The 17,129-nt window shown below is 43.6% G+C and overlaps 1 protein-coding gene across 2 annotated transcripts in view; it reads right to left on the bottom strand.

Moving 5' to 3' along the window:
* Positions 1-17,129, bottom strand: part of CMIP (c-Maf inducing protein) — a 239,009-nt gene that overhangs the window by 31,693 nt on the left and 190,187 nt on the right. For both annotated transcript variants that reach the window (XM_058155283.1, XM_058155284.1), the window contains 5 exons: positions 15,359-15,421; positions 14,255-14,335; positions 5,060-5,163; positions 2,577-2,681; positions 1,092-1,445 (listed from right to left, as the gene is read on the bottom strand). In XM_058155283.1, the coding sequence (XP_058011266.1) occupies positions 1,092-1,445; positions 2,577-2,681; positions 5,060-5,163; positions 14,255-14,335; positions 15,359-15,421 (707 nt within the window). The remainder of the gene's footprint in view (positions 1-1,091; positions 1,446-2,576; positions 2,682-5,059; positions 5,164-14,254; positions 14,336-15,358; positions 15,422-17,129) is intronic.

The raw sequence follows: 17,129 nt of genomic DNA, 5'->3' as shown, positions 1-17,129 counted from the left end.
TGGCAGAAGCTGGGACAAATAACGGGAGCTCACCCCGTTACGTGGTACTAGGGATCTGAACCGCTGAACTGCCGACCTTCTGGTCAAAAAGCTCAGCATCTTACCCACAGAGCCACCACCTCCCCTGTGTTAGATTTACTACTATGCTAATTGCACTTTTCATGGGATTCCGCTTGATGTTGAAAAGAAGGCAGGTAGAAATGCACATGTGCACACACAGGCATATACAAGGGCATTTAATCCAAGAAAGTCATGTGGACTATTTGGGAATGTCATTTATGGAGTTCCACCAGCAGGATTAGATGCTGTGTTGAACATCCACCCTTGAGAAACAGCATTAGATTTATTATTATACTACCTGCTGTCAGGCCAGGAAGCCATCTTTTGCATTGGGCCTTCAGGCCTGCCACATTTCCTATTGTGGGAAACTGGGAGGGGGGATTGTATGGAGTCAGGGTGATATATATATAATCATAATAACATTCCTTTCTCAGAAAGTCAAGGCCAACTTGCCCTGCACCTGGAGGGCTGGAACTGGGAGGCATCTCCAGTTGGGATGGTGCTTTGATTGGACCATGTGATGGACTTGTGGGTGTTGGGCAGGGACTGTCTGTTAAGGGGGGAAACCTGGAAACTTTCAGATTCAGGTTTTCCCAGATGTGCCAATATGACATTTCTAATAAAATGGAACTTTGAGGAAACTCAAGACTCGGAGATTTATTTCATTGGGGGTGTTACTTGGAACCCTGACATTAACCCGAATCTGCATTAAACAATTCACCATCTCCCTGGATATCGGGGTGCTGTCCAGGGTCCTGAGCCCCAAAAGCCGACCTGAAACCGGGTGGCATGAAGAATCAGGGAAGATGGAGGAGGAAAAGAAAGCCATGGAGGGAACTACGGGCACTGGCTCGACGACTCCCATTGAGACGATCTACTACCCTTCCCAAGCCGTGGTGGAAGCAGCACACCTGCATAGTTTCATGGGCTTCTTGCTGACGTTGAGAAAGAAGGGTGTGCATGCGCACACACGCTTCCCCCATAGGAACCCATAGGAACCCAAGAAACTCATGTGGGGAAGAGCAACTCACAGCATCTTGAGTATTTCCACAAAGCAGCTGAGGATACGGTCCGCCTGAGCGCTGAGTTCAATGCTAATGCTACTGCAGGTGGGGCTGACCATCAAACAGTCAATGAGGTTGGGTTCGCTGTCGTTGCCAATGCTGGCAGTCATCTTCTGATTGGCCATGTTGTTGCGTTCCACCTCCACGTGGATCTCATTGGACGTGACGATGACTGACTTGAGGCGGGATTCAGCCAGCGTAGCCTCCCGGGACATCAGGTCAGGGCTGGTGTGGAGAAGACGAAGAGGCAGATTGGGCTTTCGGTCGCAAGGCTGTTGGCAGCCATTCCGAATTTCCTTCAGGCTTGGAGAATTGTCCCGGCTGTCACAGGAGGGGAGACAAAAACAAAACAAAAACGGGAAAGAATAAATAAGTTGAAGTTGCCAGACATAAATAACAAGAAATAAAGGGGAAGAGGCCAGACGGCAACTTCACAAAAGTCTTGCAACATATCCTCATTTTTTTTTATTGCTGTGTGTGCCTCTTTCTGTGTTTTTGGTTTTTTTTTAAAAACTTGGCCAGCTGCAGTTGCATTGTCCTATTTATACCAGGAGAAAACAGATGTCTCCCGAAAGGAATTTGCAATGCAGCCCCCGTTTTGTGGCAGTCTGTGAACTTGGGGAGGAATGCAATTGTCTCGTCCCGATGATGCAAAATTGTGATGCAATGTTTCTTTCAATAAACAGCCCACCGGGATAGTCAACTCGATTTCCTAGAAAATGGGTTTATGGAAAAGCAAAGCAGATGCCTCTTTGCCAGAAGGTTCCTTGAGCTTCACAGAGAGTTAATAGAGAAGCATCCTGGTGAGCTGGTTTGTCTTCTACCAACCAAAGGTCTCCCACGTCACGCTTGCAAAACTCCAAATCTGTCCTGTTCCTCACATTGTCACCCCAATATTGAGAAATGCCTCCACCCACATCTTCCTCCACTTGTCCCTGCACAGCTTGCTGGGAAAAGGCCTGGAGACTGAAACATATGGGGAACGGCTGCAGGATTTGGGTTTGACTAGTCTAGAGAAAAGAAGGACTAAGGGGGACATGATAGCAGCATTTCAGTATTTGAGGGGCTGCCACAGAGAAGAGGGGGTCAACTTATTCTACAGAGCACCGGAGGATAGGACAAAGAAACAATGGATGGAAACTAATCAAGGAGAGAAGCAATCTGGAATTAAGGAGAAACTTCCTAACAGTGAGAACAATTAACCAGTGGAACAGCTGGCCTTCAGAAATCGTGGGTGCTCCATCACTGGAGGTTTTTAAGAAAAGTTAGTCACTTATCTGACTTATCTGATCTCCTGCTTCAGCAAGGGGCTGGACTAGAAGACCTCCAAGGTCCCTTCCAGCCTAGCCTAGCCTATTCTATTCTAAACACGTTTTGATGCAAATGCGTTTTCCTTCTCTGATGGTTTTCCCGAAAAGGGTTTACTGGGGGGGGGGGATGCAGTTGACTGACCTGTTGATGAATTCTTCGTAGCAAGAATAAATGGCTGCTAGACAGACGGCAACGAGATTCGGAAGGACCCGTGGATGCGGACACTGACCGGTCGGGCCGTGCATACTGGAACGACAGGAACAGGATGTGAGACGGTGTGTCCACAGAGAGCATTGTTAAGGAAGGAGCAAGCACAAAGTCTAATAGAAGAGGACATCTGTAGCTCAGGGCTGAACTGTGAGGTCTTTGGTGCCCTCTCAGATCAATTGTTTTCTTGCAGATGTTTCATGACCCAACTAGATAACATCATCAGTACCAAAAGGGAGTGGGGTTTGGAGGGAGGAGGAGGAGGAGGAGGAGGAGGAGGAGGAGGAGGAGGAGGAGGAGGAGGAGGAGGAGGAGAACAACTAGGGGGTCCTTGGTGGTTTTCTTGGAGACGTTTTATGACCCAACTGGGTGACATCATCAGTATTAGAATGGAGTGGGGTTTACTTTGTAGGATAATGATATATCTGCAAGGAAACCATCAAACCACCAAGGACCACAGAAATCCTTAATCCAGTTCCCCCAATTTGGTTCCATTGGGATTGCAGAATGCTCAGCCCCTTTAGAAATAGTATATTTACTTTTATTTTATACTTATTAAGGTTTTAGATTTGTCACCCAGGTAACAACTGTTTTAGCTTAATAATAAAAGAGTGAGTGTTATGGTCTGTGATGCATTCTACTAGTTGCTAGTATATTATTGTATTTATTTGCTTCAATCTGTTTTTGTTCTTTTAAGTTTTTGCTGGTCATTGACCAAATAAATATTGATCGATTCGCTGATGAATGGAAACGAAACACAGCAAAGGTGTGGCTCCTCCTAGGATGAGAAAGTATGCTACATTATAGGCCCATGTTGAGAGAAAACGCCCTTCTCTATCCCAAAGGTGCTTTTTCAAAAGGCAACTGGACTTTGTTTTTCCTTGAAGACGTTTCACTTCTCATCTTCAGTTAGTCCAGAATGCAGCTGCGTGGGTGATAGAGGGAGCTACGCGTAGCTCCCATGTAACACCGCTCCTGCGCAGACTGCACTGGCTACCTGTGGCCTTTCGAGTGCACTTTAAGATGTTGGTTACGACCTTTAAAGCGCTCCATGGCTTAGGGCCTGGGTACCTACGGGACCGCCTGCTGTTACCACATGCCTCCCACCGACCCGTACGCTCTCACAGAGAGGGACTTCTCAGGGTGCCGTCCGCCAAACAATGTCGGCTGGCGGCCCCCAGGGGAAGGGCCTTCTCTGTGGGGGCTCCCACACTCTGGAACGAGCTTCCCCCAGGTTTACGCCAAATACCTGACCTTCGGACTTTCCGCCGCGAACTGAAGACACACCTTTTTATCCGCGCGGGGCTGGCTTAAATTGAATTTTAAATGTCAAATTTTATTAATTTTAAATGGGTTTTTTTAGTGTATGGTAAATTTTTAAATTTTCAGGCTAATTTAAATAAGTTTTTTAAATTGTATTTTAATTGTATTTTGTATTGTTTGTTTTATTCTGCCTGTACACCGCCCTGAGTCCTTCGGGAGAAGGGCGGTATAAAAATCAAATAAATAAATAAATAAATAAATAAATCTTCTTCCGTTCTGACTGAATGGTGAAGAATGGAAGGATCTATCTTCTTGAAGTCATCTGGTCGTTAGCACTCTCTCTGAGAGTCACTGAGGCCACTTTGAGGTTTTTCTGTGCCCTCAAGGTCACCTGAATAGTGCAAATGGGTGTGGGGCCTTCTTGGAGCTGCTGAAAGAGGACTGTGTTGTAAACAGGAGATAGTCCCTTCCCCCTCTGTTGAGCGAGAGCTAGATGGCCTCTTTCAAACCTTAAAAGAGACCCCTCTTTTAAATCTTTCCCTCCACCACCATTCAATCAGAACTGAAGAAGCTCACTGGATGAAAACTAGCGAAACGTCTTCAAGGAAAAACAAAGTCCAGTTGCCTTTTCAAAAAGCACCTTTGGGAAAACTGTGACCAGGATGACTGAGAATCTCCATAGACAAACATCCTTCCTTGTTTTTGCAGGTAAGTTAAATGTCAACTCGCAAAACATCCCTGGCCTGCTCCGAGTTGCCATAGGCCAGGGGGAATGGGAAACCGGCGAAACTGCAGAGCAGCCAAAAACAGATGCACATTCCATGCTTCTCTCTCTCAAGGCTGTATCCCAGGGTTACCTACAGCAGCAAGGGGAGTGACCTCTACAACCCGTGAAATTGCTCAGTTGGCGAATGTGATTGATGACACACTATGGGAGGAGTGGGGAAACAGGGTCATAATTGGATCATAAATTACATAGGGTCAGAGCTGGCTTCACTTGGCTCAAGACTCATAATTTAATTAGGACATCCGTGAAATTAAACTCACAGCAAAATGGTGGCTATCAAAGCTACTGGCAAGGAAAGCCATTGAAGCGAAGACGAGACAAATGTCCTACAAAGGGAACAGAGATTTTGACACACATGCATATTTACCTGTGGATAAATTTCTTTACCACTTCCATGCCTGCATTCAGTTCATTCAAGGCCAGAATATACTCCTGAGTAAAGAGCCGCAACCGAGGGCATTTACCAAAATCCTTTCCAAAACAGAAAAAAAAGAGGAGATATTTAAGACTCGGAAGTGCCACGATCTGGACTTTCAATAAAGTGGTCTTGAGGAATGGAAAAGTTTTAATCGGTATTTATACAGATATTCTTTCACTTTAACAACCATTCATTTAGTGATCGCTCAAAGTTACAACAGCATTGAAAAAAAGGACTTAGGCTTAAGCTTGTAACATCATCCACATGGTCAGGTGATCAAAATCTGGATGCTTGGAAACTGACATGTATTTACAACAATTGTTGTAATCCCGGGTTCAAGTGATCATGGCTTGTGAACTTTTCAGGTGGTTTCCAGACAAGCAAAGACAATGAGAGAAGACAGGTTCCCTTAAACAACCATGTAATTCACTTAACACTTAACAACCGTGGCAAGAATGGTTGTAAAATCGTGCATGATTCACTTAACAACTCACCTTCTGAAATTTTGGTTCCCAATGATGGCTGTAAGTCAAGGATCCCATGTACTCTTTTTTTTAAATTAATATCAATAGCACTTAGACTTATATACCACTTCACAGAGCTTTACGGCCCTCTCCAAGTGTTCTACGGAGTCAGTGTATTTCCCCCAACAATCTGGGTCCTCATTTTACTGACCTCGGATGGATGGAAGGCTGAGTCAATCTGAACCTGGTGAGATTTGAACTGCCAAATTGCTGACAACCAGCAGTCAGCAGAAGTAGCCTGCAGTACTGCACTCTAACCACTCCGCCACCATGGCTCATAACTGAAAGAACATTACTCAATCTTGTGCCCTACAGATACCCTGAGTGCAACAACCATCTTCCCCAGCCAGACTGACTAACTGGGTTGGGTGGGAGGGAGGAATTGCCCACCGATTAGAAGACTGGATTAAAATAACCCCACCTATTTCATTACTAAAATTCAAATGCCACCAATGCAGAAAGGTTGCTTTCAAAGATATGCCCATACTTGTCACCAATTCTTTAATTATTTGCAAACTTCCACAGCTCTGAAGTTGCCGTCTGCAAGATTGGGTGGTTGAAAGGTTTCTCTTGCTCAAATGAAACGCGCTCCAAGAAAGTTTGCAAAAAGAATAAACATGCCAAATAAGGGCCAGGCCGATTCTGAGGCAGCTGAGTCAGCCAGCTGATTTTAGATGTCACGAAATAGCAGCAAATTTGCTAGTTATTTAATTTGCTGCTGTTATGTTATTACAAGACTGGTGAGCTTCACAGGTTTGGACGCCAAGCTTGGTGGACAGCTTCAGGCAATAGGTATCCTTGTTTTCTTTTGAACATTTGGGTCTTCGGTTTTACTTGGAAATAAGGGTTGATTGCGGGACACGCGGTAGTCTAAATTGGTCAACAAAACTGAATGTTCTCCAGAGGTTTCGGGCTATATCTTCCATTGTGGATGGAAGCTATGGGACACCACGTACATCTGGAGGGCTTCAGGATGCATGTCCACATTAAAGAATAACAGTGAACTCATTCTTTTGCTCAGGACCTTATGTAGCCCAAATGAGAGCCACAGGGAGCCAGGAGTTGACAAGATCAAGGGACAGTGAGACATAAACAATTTAGGAAAAAAATACCTATGCTGAAAGAAGGGGAAGCAGCCAAAGGTAGCTAAGCTCTCTACATGGGGCTCCCCTTGAAGAGCACCAGGAGGCTCCAGTTAGTTCAGAATGCGGCTGCGCGGGTAATAGAGGGAGCACCACGTTGCTCCCATATAACACCCATCCTGCGTGGCCTGCACTGGCTGCCGGTAGCCTTCCGGGTGCAATTCAAGGTGTTAGTGACCACCTTCAAAGCGCTCCATGGCTTAGGACCGGGGTATCTACGAGACCGCCTTCTGCCACCGATAGCCCCCCAATGACCTGTGCGCTCCCACAGAGTGGGCCAACAATGTCGGTTGGCGGCCCCCAGAGGGAGAGCCTTCTCTGTGGCAGCACCGGCTCTTTGGAATGAGTTACCTCTGGGGTTACGCCAACTCCCCGACCTCCGAACCTTCAAGCGGGAATTAAAAACTTTATTATTTAATCGTGCGGGACTAGCCTAATTGTATTTTAAATGTATTTTAATTATAGTTTTTAAATTTTAAAGGGTTTTATGTCGGTTTTGACCGTTTTAGTAATTTGGCCAATTAATATATTCGTTTTAAATGTTTTTAAATTTGTTATTTATATTATGTGTATTTTTGTATTTTTAATATGGCTGTAAACCGCCCTGAGTCCTTCGGGAGAAGGGCGGTATAGAAATTGGATTAATAAATAAAGAAATAAATAAATAAGCATGTTTGCCAGCCAAAAGAGAAGGGGGAAATTGCAAGTTGTGTCCTGGAAGTGGCACAGTGGTTAGAATGCAGTATTGCACACTCATTCTGCGCACAGCCAGGAGTTTGATCCTGACCAGTTCAAGGTTGACTCAGCCTTTCATCCTTCCAAGGTTGCTAAACTAAGGACTGAGATTGTTGGGGGCAATAAGGCTGACTCTGTAAACCACTCAGAGAGTGCTGTAAAGCACTATGACGTGGCATATACATCTAAGTCGTGAGCTGTGGTGGCGCAGTGGTTAGGATGCAGTACTGCAGGCTAATTCTGTTGACTGCCTGCAATTTGGTAGTTCGAGTCTCACTGGCTTCCATCCTTCTGAGATCAGTAAAATGAGGCAATAGGCTGACTCTGAAAAGCACTGTGAAGCGGTATATAAGTCTAAGTGCTTTTGCTATTGCTAAGTCCTATTGCTATTGCTGCTGTTTTTGTCTACCAGAGTGGAAGAGGACACAGTTAAATTGCCAGGTGCCCAAATGAAGGTATTCCGTTTTCTTTTATGGTGTTAAAGGTGCCACACCACAACATTTGTCCTGTCCAGCAATGAAGGCAGGGGTATTCTTAAAAACTGGTTACGAAAATGTTCAGGAACAGTTTAGACCAGGGGTCTCCAACCTTGGTCCCTTTAAGACTTGTGAACTTCAACTCCCAGAGTCCCTCAGCCAGCTACTCTGGGAGTTGAAGTCCACAAGTCTTAAAAGGACCAAGGTTGGAGACTCCTGGTTTAGTCACAGGTTGCAAATGTGATTGGTTCAGAAGGAGTGCGGGCAGTTATGATTGATTGCCCGCTGTAACGCCTTGTGCTCCTTTCTTTGCGAAATTCCTCAGTCCGTGGGGACGCTTGTGTCTGTCTGCTCCCTACTTGGCCAGGATGGCACAAACTCACAAAAGGAGTCGAGATATTTTGACTGATTTATGCCTCCACTTAGAATGCCATTAGCATAACAAATGTTTGTATGATATCACAAATGGCGGTTCTCCAAATTCATCAGTCTCTTTGGAGCCGGGGCAATGCAAAAGCTGGAACATCTGAACACCAACTGCGGAGAAAATGAAGTTGCGGAAGGCAGACCATAAATCCCAGCTTTTTATTATCTACCCTGGTTAGTCAAAGCACCATGGCAGTTAAAAAGGATCTTCCCCTGCAGCTCCAATAGATTTGTCAACTGTCTTTTGCATACTGGAACTGACACTATTTGGGGATAATCCCAAAGTTGGCTCCCTCTATGATAATAGCTTTTCTTTCTTGAACGACCCTGCAAATTTTTTTTTGTTTTTTGTTTTAAATATTGCACATGTGAAACGTGCCACCAGATTCTTGCAAGAGGCAGACCCATGAGAAGCCAAGTGAAAAGTTGCAGACGAAACGCCAGCCTCTTGGCACAAGCCGTTTCATGTTGCAACGTTTCAGTCTTGCAAAACGCTGCGAAATCAGCCTGGATGCGTTTTTTTGTTTTTTTAAAAAAATTTTTAAAGGGTTTGTGCTACTTGTAAACCAAAAGATTTGCTGCAGAGCATAAAAGTGATTGTTTCATCCGAGGGTTTGGGCAACTGATTCAGAGGAAGGTTACTGCCTAATTAAAAAAAAAATACTTCTCAAGCAATTACGTTGCTTTCAATGGATTAAGATCTATATTTAATAGGACAACGGAGGCAGACGTAAGAATATAAAATCAGGCTGTTGAATCCAATTTTGTTAACACTTGATAGCAATTTTCAGGGTTGGGGGGGAGAACTGCTCTCCACCATGACATGTTCTGGTCGAGTGGATATTTTGCCATAAACAATAATGGGCTTTCGATTTAGCATGTAATGAAAATCCAGACCTTCTGTCCTATAAACGATGGTTTATGGCTTAGCATATTGTGTGAACTCAACCTTCAGTAAGGTTCAGTAGGATTCCCAACTGAACCTTATTCAATGTACCCCAGTGAAAAAAACAATGGTTTAGTACAGGTGGTATAAGTCTGATATATAACTAGACTTCAAAATAGTTGCATTAATTGGACGCTAAAAGCAGTGAACTTACTGGAGAAGGCGGAAATCTCAGCGTACCAGAAAAACTATCCACAAGAAAGATGTATATTGGAAAGGAGAAGATGGATCGATTATTTTTTAAACAAATATTGGATTAAGAACTACCAAATAGCCTATGAATGAATAAGAATGTACTGTATATTTTCTTTTTTCTTTTTCTTTTCTTTCTTTTTCCTTACTATGGAGAAGGTGAGTTAAGGTTCTAGGGGAAGGATGGGAGTCAATGGATAGTTTGTGTATTCTAGCTTATGATTGTTAGATATTATACCCTGTATATTGCTCTGGGAAATCGGAGGGGGGGATTGGGTGAGGGGGGAGGGGGGAGGGGCAAGGGTGAGGGTTGGTGGGAGGAGGAGGGGATGTATGGGTAAAAAAATTTTGTAAAACTTTTTAATAAAAAAAAATAGTTGCATTAAAGTAATATTTTGTGTTCGCCATTTTTGTCACCCGACTGATGAAGGAAACCCTTCATCAGGGATTTTTGAGTTTTCGTTCATTATTCTACTTATTAAATACATCCTTTCATAGTCTTAAATTTTTAGATAATTCCAAATTGTATACCCCATCAATCCTGACCTCCCAAAAGCCTCTAGAGGCCAGAGAGTTGGGATGCAACAACTCCTGAGGATGAGAGGAGTGCAGTCCAAAAATATTTGGGAACCAACGGCAACTGAGATGTAATTTCAAAAATCTTGCACCTGATCTTCGTTTTAGTCACCATTTCAGACAAATGGCTATCCAACATTTTCTTAAAAATTTCCAGTGTTGGAGATTCACAACTTCTGCAGGCAAGTTGTTCTACTTATTGATTGTTCTAACTGTCAGGAAATTTCTCCTTAGTTCTAAGTTGCTTCTCTCCTGGATTAGTTTCCACCCATTGCTTCTTGTTCTACCCTCAGGTGCTTTGGAGAATAGTTTGACTCCCTCTTCTTTGTGGCAGCCCCTGAGATATTGGAACACTGCTATCATGTCTCCCCTAGTCCTTCTTTTCATTAAACTAGACATACCAAGTTCCTGCAACTGTTCTTCATATGTTTTAGCCTCCAGTCTCCTAATCATCTTTGTTGCTCTTCTCTGCACTCTTTCTAGAGTCTCCACATCTTTTTTACATCGTGGCAACCAAAACTGGATGCCGTATTCCAAGGGTGGCCTTACCAAGGTATTATAAAGTGGTATTAACACTTCACGTGATCTTGATTCTATCCCTCTGTTTATGCAGCCTAGAACTGTGTTGGCTTTTTTGGCAGCTGCTGCACACTATTGAAGAGTGACACACTGCCACTCTTCAACAGGCAATGTTTCATTGCCTATTGAAGAGAAGAATTAGGGAAGACATAACTGTGTTCCAATATCTGAGGGCATATCACAGAGAAGAGTGGATTGACCTATTCTGCAAAGCAGGGGTCTCCAACCTTGGTTCCTTTAAGACTTGTGGACTTCAACTCCCAGAGTTCCTCCTTCTTGCTGGCTGAGGGACTCTGGGAGTTGAAGTCCACAAGTCTTAAAGGGACCAAGGTTGGAGACCCCTGCTCCAAAGCACATGAAGAAGTAATGGGTAGAAGCTAGTTAGAGAGACCAGCCAGAACTAAGGAGAAATTTCCTGACAGTGAGAACAATTACTCAGTTTGTTTCTCCAGTTGTTGTAGGTGCTCCATTGTTTTTAAAGAAGAGATTGGATAGCTATTTGATTGGATGGTGTAAGGTCTCTTGCCTGGGTAGAGGTTTGGGCTAGAAGACCTCCAAGGTTCCTTCCAGCCTTGTTCTATGGTTTATTGAGCAAATTATATAGGTTGGTCATCAAGCATAAATCTTTATGGAAGTGTTCTCATTCTGGCACGATTACTCAAAATGGATTCAAGGTCCTGGTATTGGATTTGGAGATCTCACGGCAGACTGTTTGTACATAGCAATAGCACTTAGACGTATATACCGCTTCACAATGATTTCCAGCCCTCTCTAAGCGGTTTACAGAATCAGAATATTGTCCCCTAAAAATCTGGGTCCTCATTTTACCACCTTGGAAGGGTGGAAGGCTGAGTCAACCTTGAGCCTGGTGAGATTCGAACTGCCAAATTGCAGTCAGCAGGCAATCAGCAGAAGTAGCCTGCAGTACTGCACTCTCACCACTTCGCCACCTTAGCTCTACATGAAATAGAATACTTCATTGGCCAAATGTGATTAGACACACAAGGAATTTCTCTCCTAAATTATAAAGATGGTTGGTGTCATTTAATTAATCAAATGTGACAGGCCTAGTGTAACATAATTGGAACAAAATATTCCAGCCCTCCCTTTTGCTCCCCTTTTCAATGCTGTATTGTGTAGAGGAAAGGCTCACCCTCCCCTACTGTTTCCCCCATTTTATGTGTATTTCTCCATGAGTGGGAAGAAGTCTCTAAGGCAGGAGCCTTCTTGGAAACTGCAAGGTGTGATTCAGCAACCACACAATCGTACTTCCATAATCCCTCCTGGAAGCTCCTGCTTGGTTGTTTGGAAAGACAAGTGATAAATTGATCTATCACTTGCCCGGCTGTCTACCTACCTCTCATAAAGTAAAAAGTTCTTTGACTAAAACCTGACTCATGGTTAGCATGTGAAGCTTGTGAACTTGGTTTTGGAAGCTGTTTGCTATGATCTTCTTCTGGAAGCTTGTTTCAGTAGCCTCTAGCTTCTTACAACTTTGGGAGCTCTTTAGGGTCTGCGTCAAAATATTAATCAAGCTTGACCCTATCCAGTTTCTCAGCCCAGAAAAGACAGACAAAAATCAGTTTGGCTTTGTGGTGAAGGCACCAGGCTAGAAACCAGGAAACTGTGAGTTGTAGTCTTACCTTAGGCATAAAAGCCAGCTGGGTGACTTTGGATCAATCACTAGCAGATGGTGAGTTCTAGTCCTGCCTTAGGCATGAAAGCTGGCTGAATGATTTTGAGCGAAACACCAAGAGACTGGAAGTTCTAGTTCCACTGTAGGCAAGAAAGCTGGCTCGGTGACATTGAGCTAATCACCAGGAGATGGTGAGTTCTAGTCCTGCCTTAGGCATGAAAGCCAGCTGGATGACTTTGGATCAATAACCAGGAGATGGTGAGTTCTAGTTCTGCCTTAGGCATGAAAGCTGGCTGGATGATTTTGAGCCAATCACCAGGAGACTGGGAGTTCTACTCCCATCTTAGGCAAGAAAGCTGGCTTGGTGACATTGAGCCAATCACCAGGAGATGGTGAGTTCTAGTCCTGCCTTAGGCATGAAAAGTGGCTGGGTGACTTTGGGCCAATCACTCTCTCTCAGGCTTGGGTGACAAACCCATTGGTCAATTCCTGTCACAACCAATGGATCATCACTCAACTGATCCGAAAGAAACAGACCCTGAAGTTGCAAGAAAATGCTAGGAAGGGGGGGGGGGAAACGTGCAGTGCATAATTTTTTTTTTTCAGCAGCTTTTGCAGTCCAACCATGCTCCTTGATTCAACTTCAAGGATAAAAGTCAATTAAGAAAGATGGAACAAGTAGATGAGCAAGGAAAGGCTAAGACCTTCCTGCACTTGTGAAAATAAATCACAGTGTCTCCTGAAGGAGGAAAGGACATTTCTGTTCTCGCCTGTCGACCTGTAAATACATCGCTTGTTCTTTCTGTACTAGTACCAAAATGAGGAAAGTGCTACGTATAAATCTTCCCATTAAATACTGTCTAGAACTGGGGTCTCCAACCTTGGCAACTTTAAGACTTGTGGACTTCAACTCCCAGAGTTCCTCAGCCAGCTTAGCTGGCTGAAGAACTCTGGGAGTTGAAGTCCACAAGTCTTAAAGTTGCCAAGGTTGGAGACCCCTGGTCGAGAAAACATTACAGGTAGAAAAGCAGGCGAGCAGATTATGGATATTTACTTAACCATTTCCATGTTTCCCTTTTGGAAAAAGGATGTTTTTTTCCCCACAATTGTTTTCCATGTCTTCCATTTTTCACAAAAGACGAAGACGTAGCTTTTAGGAGGGAAAAGAACCACAAACTTTCCCCAAATTTCCCTCTTTATCTAAACATGGGGATAGGCTTCCACTGAAGCATGAAGAGGTACCTCTGTACTCATCGTTAATTGGTTTCTGGAAGGCTCAATAAGTACCAAATACGATCCATACCGAACAATTTTTCCCCCATGAGGAATAATGTAGTGAGTTCACGAGGCAGCCTACATCAACAAGTTCTAGCATATGCATTGAGTACTAAACAAAGGATGAATACTGGGACAACAATTCTGTGTCAAAATGCATTGAGTACCAAATCTGATGAGTTTCAACGTAATTGAGTACCAAGGTACCCAGTGGTGGGTTGCTACCAGTTCTCTCCGGTTCGGGCGATACGATAGTGGCAATGGTGAGTTGAGAGCGAACCGGTTCGCTGCAACTGTCATTTGGGCCCTCCTGCCCGCCCCTGCGCTATACCTACCTATATTCGTTCGTTTTTAGCCCAGCTGATAGGCGCGGCAGAGCGGATTGCCATGCCTCAGCTGGTCTGAAATGCAATGCGCTTGTGCAAACTACAAGTTTGGCATGCATGCGAGTGCAGCGCGCAAATCCTATGCGTGAAGCGAACCGGTGGTAACAACGGTTGAAACCCACCACTGAAGGTACCACTGTATCTGCTTCTTTGTTCCATGAATACGTTACATGGACATAACATAAAATAGCAGCATTGTGAAGATTTTGTACTGATAAATCTGAACCAAGGCAACAAAGTGATGGACTCACCATGTTATGTTTTAGAATTCTCTGTACCACTGGAGTGAACACTTCTATGACCACCATAGACCGAGGGCGTTCTCGGCAATGCTGTGTTAAGAGATGGTTATGTTTAAAAAGAGGTGAGAAAAAGCACAATCCACTGCCTCTAATGACCCCAGCTTTCTATTAATCTTAACAAGTTAACCACCCGTTATAAGGGCTCTCTTCCCCAATCTACTGGATAGATCCTTGTGAAGGGTTTCAAAAGTATTTCACACTAAGGACCGCAGAAGTTAAATCTCAGTCATATTGCCTGTTCATCTTCTTTCTGAAGCTATCAGGCCTGGAAACCATCTTAGTTAAAAGCAAGTGAGATCTAATGGTGAACTGTGGTCCACTGGTTTACAGTATTTAGCAACCCAAAACTCCCAATCTTAGATGGGAAGTCCAATAGATGCCAACATTTTGAATCGTTTCTTTCAATAGCATAGAAAGGTCCTGTGTTATAATTGGAAACATATTGGAAACATAGCCGTTCTACAATGTTGTTAATAAATACTAGAGCATCCCTCAAATTGAATTTTCATCCCAGACAGTTGTTGGCTTGCTTGCTCTTTTATCTTGTTATCTCTGTATCTATCTCTGTATTATCTATCTAAGTATTTATCTCTGTGTCTGTCTGTCTGTCCAACCAACCAACCAACCAACCAACCAACCAACCATGATGTTTATAATTCATGCTAATCTTGGAGGACTGTAGTTATGGACAGTCTTGCTAGGTAGATCAGACAAAAAAATCAAATCTGCAGAAAGCTAAAACAAAAACAACCCATGTTTATTGAGAGGGACTACAATAACAGCATCTTCAGACTATGTTGTATCTCCTCCATTTATGCTCCGGTAAGGGAGACACTGGTCTAAGCAACCTTCTGAATGTTATCAATTTTCTCTGGACTAAAAAAAATATTTTATCCCATTTTGTCTAGATAACAGTTTCCATGTATTTCCATCAAGGTTACCTTCCTTACTCTCTGCAAACAAAACCTTAACTTGTTTAAGGACCTGCAAACTAGGACATTTTTGGACACAGGTTGCAAAAACTGAGAAAAGAAACAAAGACATCAGAAATACCTTGCAAAAGAATTCACACAGGTCAGGTGGTGGGTGGTTGTTTTCCAGCAAAGGAGCAAGTGCCTAAAATGATGAAGGAATGATAGCGCATTTATATTAATTTATACTCTAGTAGTTATATCAGAAATAAGCTCCATATCAGTGATGGTTAACCTTTTTGGTGCCGAGTGCCCAAAGCACGCGCGCGCGCATGTGAATGCACGCTTGTGTGCCAGAACCCCAAAAATGCAATGCGAGTGCCCCCATGCGCATGCGCCCCATCCCCCAATGCATGCGCATGTGTGTTTCCCCATGCACCCTATCCCCCATGCATCTGTGGCAGAGACATGAAGACCAGCTGGCCGGGGGGAGACACACATGCATGCATGGTAGAGCTGGGCTGGGACGGCGGCTGGTGTGCCCACAAAGAGGGCTCTGCATACCAACTGTGGCACATTTGCCATAGGTTCACCATCATTGCTCTAAATTATTCTTCCATGTCAGATAAGAAGAACAAAAGGGCAAAACTAGTAAGGGGAAAGTTGCCACAGAAGATCAGATAACAGACTTTCTTTGGAATCCTGAACCGCATTTGATGTAAGAGGTTTCTAAACATTTGGGCTGCCAAAGCAAACAAGATTACGCTATGAACCATACATGGAGCTTCATCAGCACCAAGGAGCCCGGTTTCCACCGAAGGTTCAACAAGTGGTCAGGGTAGCAATTTAATTGTTACTAATGGATGAGCATCCTGGGGAAAAGTATCTAGGGAAGAGGTGTGGTTCCTTCCTCTGCGATTTGCTTTCAGAAACAATTATTCCTCTTCCCTGATTTTTCAGTATTCTTAATAAGAATCTGGACTGCCATATCCAAAACACCGGGCAACCTACAGTAGTGGCCAAAAATTGTGGAAGCCTTTTGGGAAAAGTGTATTTTTGAGGTTTGATGGCTAATAACACCACTTTTTTCGGGGAGTTTCAAGATAATCCTATTCCACTGTTGGAATGGCTTGGGAAGAGCCCAGATCTTAACCCAATTGAAAATCTATGGAGCCAACTAAAGAAACCTGTTAGTCAGAAGCGACCCAGCAATGAAACCCAGCTAATAGAAGCAATCGTTCAATCTTGGTTTCACATGATAACAGCTGCAGAACTAAAAGACTTGGTTCACTCCATGGGAAGACATTATAAGGCCATAATTCATGCTAAAGCAGGGGTCTCCAACCTTGGTCCCTTTAAGACTTGTGGACTTCAGCTCCCGGCTTTGCTGGCTGAGGGACTCTGGGAGTTGAAGTCCACAAGTCTTAAAGGGACCAAGGTTGGAGACCTCTGTACTAAAGGTTACCCAACTAAGGATTAACTGACGTGGTGATCATTTTTCTATATCTTGTTTTTTCTACTTGTTTCACTTTTCTTCTTTATACTGTAACTGCTTTCTAATAGCAAATCCTTTATAAAAGTTATTGCATTACATTCTTGATTAAATTGTCTTTCCGTTGATATATAATTTTATGGTACTATTCAAAAAAAAAAGTGGTGCATTTAGCTAGTTTTAAAAAATAAACTTTTCCCAAAAGGTTTCCACAATTTTGGCCACCACTGTATTATTTAGACTTTCTGAAGGTCCCCTCTTTTTCCACCTCTGATAATTTGGGTCCATCTTTCCCCCTTGGCCTCTAACAGTCCTTTTTGAAGAGTTTCCTGATCTAACAAAAACCATAACCAGGAACACGGGAATTTTCCAAAGCAAGTGGAAACTTCTTCCTTTCCGACAAAGCTCTTGTTTTCCAATT

This window comes from Ahaetulla prasina, chromosome 12 (assembly GCF_028640845.1).
Source record: "Ahaetulla prasina isolate Xishuangbanna chromosome 12, ASM2864084v1, whole genome shotgun sequence".
In the NCBI taxonomy this organism is placed as follows: domain Eukaryota; kingdom Metazoa; phylum Chordata; class Lepidosauria; order Squamata; family Colubridae; genus Ahaetulla; species Ahaetulla prasina.
The sequence above is the reverse complement of the archived record's forward strand: the minus strand, read 5'-3'. Positions and strand labels throughout refer to the sequence as shown.